The sequence below is a fragment of the Palaemon carinicauda genome, chromosome 25 (assembly GCF_036898095.1).
Source record: "Palaemon carinicauda isolate YSFRI2023 chromosome 25, ASM3689809v2, whole genome shotgun sequence".
Taxonomy (NCBI): Eukaryota; Metazoa; Arthropoda; class Malacostraca; order Decapoda; family Palaemonidae; genus Palaemon; species Palaemon carinicauda.
In genome coordinates, this window is record NC_090749.1 from 29659864 (window position 1) to 29664067 (window position 4204).

Sequence of the window (4204 nt, forward strand, 5' to 3'; positions counted from 1 at the left end):
AGGGTTTGCTCCTCTCTTTTATTCTTCTCCTGTACTTCTTTAAAAGCTCTCTTCTCCCTATTTCCTTACTCTTTCCCATCCCTTTCACTGCCTTTGAGATATAAAGTGGATTGTATCCCCAGGGGTACTCTTCCTTTCCCCATATACCCCACTTCCCTATTCTTATTAATGTTTTTATGTGTTTGAGAGCTCTTTTTCTAAAATTGAAAATTATTATTGTATACTCTCTTTGGTACCCAACGCATACATCATAGTCAATATATTGGTCTCCTTATGCTCTCTCATCAACGGGAGTGGGAGAGTTTTCCTATTGCCTGCCGTTGCCTTTTGGCTGTGAGATTATTCATTGACCAAGTTAGTATGGACGTATCATTTGATTATAATGAACCTTCAATGAAAAGGGCTCGTGCCAGGTGGATTCAGGACAAATCTTTGAGATAGAGTTTGAAACTAAGGATTAATATGAACAAGAAGAAAATCCAGTTTGAGCACTTATTTATTGAGTGTAAAATTATGATTTCTTTAGAGAGAGAGAAACCAGTTTGTTCTTCTCAATGATACAGCAGTTGTTCTGACTCACCCCCAAACCCCCAACCTCCAACCCCGGCCCATTCCACCTAATTAATAACTAATAAGTAATAACTGATAAGTAATTTTACATTTCATACTTGATTTGAAACGACCGAATATTGTTCTGCAGCTTTGTAGCATTGAATCAGAAAAGACCAAAATATTACCCTTTTTATTCATACAGCATTTGATAACAGAATTTATAAGAGACATTGAATAATAATGGGGTCTGGAACAAAAGGGTTGATGGATATCCAGAAACAATTTTGAATCTAGGTGATTAAGCTTTTTGTTAATGAAATATGAAAGAAGAAAAAGAAAACCTTATTATTAATTGCAAAGCAGTTTTTGTCTCATTATTATTTACTAAATAGTAAAAAAGCCATTCATTTAGTTATTATAGTTGTTATATATATATATATATATATATATATATATATATATATATATATATATATATATATATATATATATATATATATATATATATATATATATATATATATATATATATATATATATATATATATATATATATGATAATCAAATAAATATCGATTCACAATGTAGGTAAACAAAGCTCGTTCAAAGAAATTCTATCAAAGAGGAAAGTATTGATCTTCCAATTTATTATATCATCCTCAAATGGCAACACTATGTGTAGCCTACCTAGATGCTTATACACCTGAATCAGTCGGACCGGGTTAATTGGTCATCTTTTGATGATAACTTTCGAAACCTCCTCCTTATTGCACAATCTTTTATGCTTTATTACATCTCCCAAAAGAACCGGATTTAATTGGGAATTTATTACTTTGACTTGATTCCAATCCAAGTAATTGTAGGTCAAGTGGTAACAATTGGGTTCCTTCCTTCAGTGTATGATACGTCTCCAATTGATCTACTTGTAAGGAATAATATCAACTGTACTTGTTAGTATAAGAAAAACTTTATTAAGATTCCTTTTGAATGAAACCTATCGCCTACATCAATGTAGTGAGTTACTACAAAACGACTCCACAATTAGTAATAGATGTAAATTCTCTCTTTTGTTGTTTACAATTGGTTATAAACTGAATCTCTTTTCTTTCCTCTCAGTCTCTTGAAACCTTCAAGTTGACTCCAGAGGAAAAATTAACGCCTCGTATTTTGACTTACACCATTGCAAAAGGAATCATTTAATTCTTGTCAGTTAAAGACATTTATATTAACAGCTCTAATGTGATCTTATTTCATAATAAATATAAACTTATTTTAATGCTGCCCTTCAAGATATGAATCAAATTAAAAATCCATCTCTAAGAAACGTGTGTATGGTTAGTAAACAGTGTTTGTTGCATCTCTCAGGTTTGTTGAATGTGAGAGTGTTGGTGCTCAACTTCTCTAAGCCAGGAATTCGGATATCGGAGTGGGGAGACTCTTTTGGAATCATTTCCTACATATTAATTCAACTTCTAATTTTTAGTGGTTCTTCGAACCGGATCTAACGCCATTGATTTATGGATTCATGACCCATCACAAAATTAATTTGGTCATGTCGTCCATAAAACTCGAACATTGGCCATTTTAGAGAATGATTAAGTCACTACTTTGATAGGCAAAGAGATGTATTAGGACGTAATATATGTGGTATCTTTTAACAAACAAAAGAAATTTATAACCAAGCTTTTTTAGCCAGAAAGTTTTACCCTGAAGGTGTTCTTGAGCTCTAGTATGTGCATTTTACCTATGCAAAATACCAATGATTAGTAATAGGGGTCGATATTTTGCTTTCTGTTCCAAACGGTAATGCAACATTGGATGTTTAAACTGACTGATTTGTGTTTAAGTAAATCGTTAATTTACTCACCTCATTAATTTAAGCTTATATATGCTTACCTTTCTGTTGACATTAACAACCAATGAATGCCACTTATTTCTTTTATATGTATTTAATTTTCCATGCCCGTGTGGGGTGAATTGGTAATCGTGACTGCTGGTGTTTGTATGCCTGCTTGGCAACATTGAGTCTCTAACACTGTACCGGCTTGGCCAACACCTTGCCACAACTTTAAGCCGAACAAGGCCAACGTTCCAGCAACAGTTTTTGATATTTCACAATTTATTTGGCTTAATATTAATCATGCAATGGTTTCTGAGGCCCAGCCCGATTGACGTAGACCCAGAATCAGCCGATACGGAGGACAAAGGGATTATGTGGCATGATAACTTTAAGGCGTTCTGTGCGGCCATCAACCCGGACTTAAATCCAGATAAGTTGGCCTTGCTCCGTGCTCACATATCATGTAAACTGTTTAAGATAATTCAAAGGGCCACCATATATGCCACTGCCATAAGCCTATTGAAAGCTAGATTTGTGAAACAGAAAAGTGAGGTGTTTGCTATATACAAATTAGCCACCTACAAGCAACAGAGTGGTGAGACTCTAGATGCTTTTTTGGATAACCTCAAAGGTCTGGCCTTGGAATGTAGCTTCACTGATTGTACAGCCACTCAGGCTGAAGAACTAGCCATCAGAGATTCATACATCATGGGTATGGCATCTAAAGCAATCCGACAGAGGCTGTTAGAGAACTTATCCTTGGACTCATCCACAGCTGTGAAACAAGCCCGTGCACTGGAAATGACTCAGCTGTATTCGGCGTCTTATGCAAGTGAAACCAATACCACAGTGGCAGTATTGATAGATGATCAGGCAAAACCCGAAACGGATCCCAACAGATTTCTGATCAAAATGAGTGGCTCCCCGAATCCAAGTGAGTGTGCTGCTGCCGTCAGCTGTCAGAGGTGCTTCTTTTGTGGAGGATCCCTACATCCTAGAGCCCTCTGCCCAGCCAAGAAAGCCTCGAGTTCCAACTCTCAGAAGGTAGGTCATTATGCTCGTGTCTGCAGGTCACAAAGAAAACAATGAAACAATAATGGTAAATCAACCAACTCTAATCTTGTAGCTGGAATATTCCCAGCTAACCTCCCACAGTCCATCCCTGCTTCCATAGCAGGAGCCACTGTGGCTGCAGCTTCTCCTGCACTACGAAGTGTTTACAGAAATGTCCTACCTGTAGAACTGAATGGAGGCGAGGCCCTGGACAGGCTGGTCGACACTGGAGCATATAAAAGTTTTATAGATGCCAAAGTAGCTAAGGCTATGAAGTCAGTGACGCATTCTTCAGCCTGCAGCATAACCATGGCTAATGCCAAACAGACAATGTAACTTGACAAGTGTTGCAATTACGATTTAACCGAAAGTGGAAGAGTGTACCCTGAGTTCTGTCTGCACTTAATGGATGATTGCGTGGCTCCAGTCGTTTTCGAACATGACTTCCTATAGTTACACAAGCAAGCCCGCGTAGACTTTCGCGGGACGCTACCGCCTTTGGAGCTAAGCATCCAGTCAACTTTTGCTCTGATAGCGGCTAAAATTGAACCACCCGCCGATCTTCGACAATCTGACAGTTGACTCTCACTCGATAAAGGTGAAATCCAGAAGTTATTCCAAAAAGGACTCCGAGTTCATCGAGAAAAAAGTAAAAAGGCTGCCAGATGAGGGCATCATCACACCGAGTCGCAGTTCGTTGAGAGATCAAGCGGTAGTCGTCGATCAGTGTGATAAGGAAAGATTGGTCATAGATTACTC

At 37.6% G+C, this 4204-nt stretch overlaps 1 protein-coding gene across 1 annotated transcript in view; it reads left to right on the forward strand.

The window, feature by feature from the left end:
* The first annotated feature begins 2692 nt into the window (after positions 1 to 2692).
* Positions 2693 to 4204, forward strand: part of LOC137618964 (uncharacterized) — a 1645-nt gene continuing 133 nt past the window's right edge. Inside the window, exons 1-3 of the mRNA XM_068349166.1 lie at positions 2693 to 3436; positions 3548 to 3777; positions 4055 to 4204. The exon at positions 4055 to 4204 is cut by the window's right edge and continues 133 nt beyond it. Coding sequence (XP_068205267.1) covers positions 2693 to 3436; positions 3548 to 3777; positions 4055 to 4204 — 1124 coding nt within the window. The remainder of the gene's footprint in view (positions 3437 to 3547; positions 3778 to 4054) is intronic.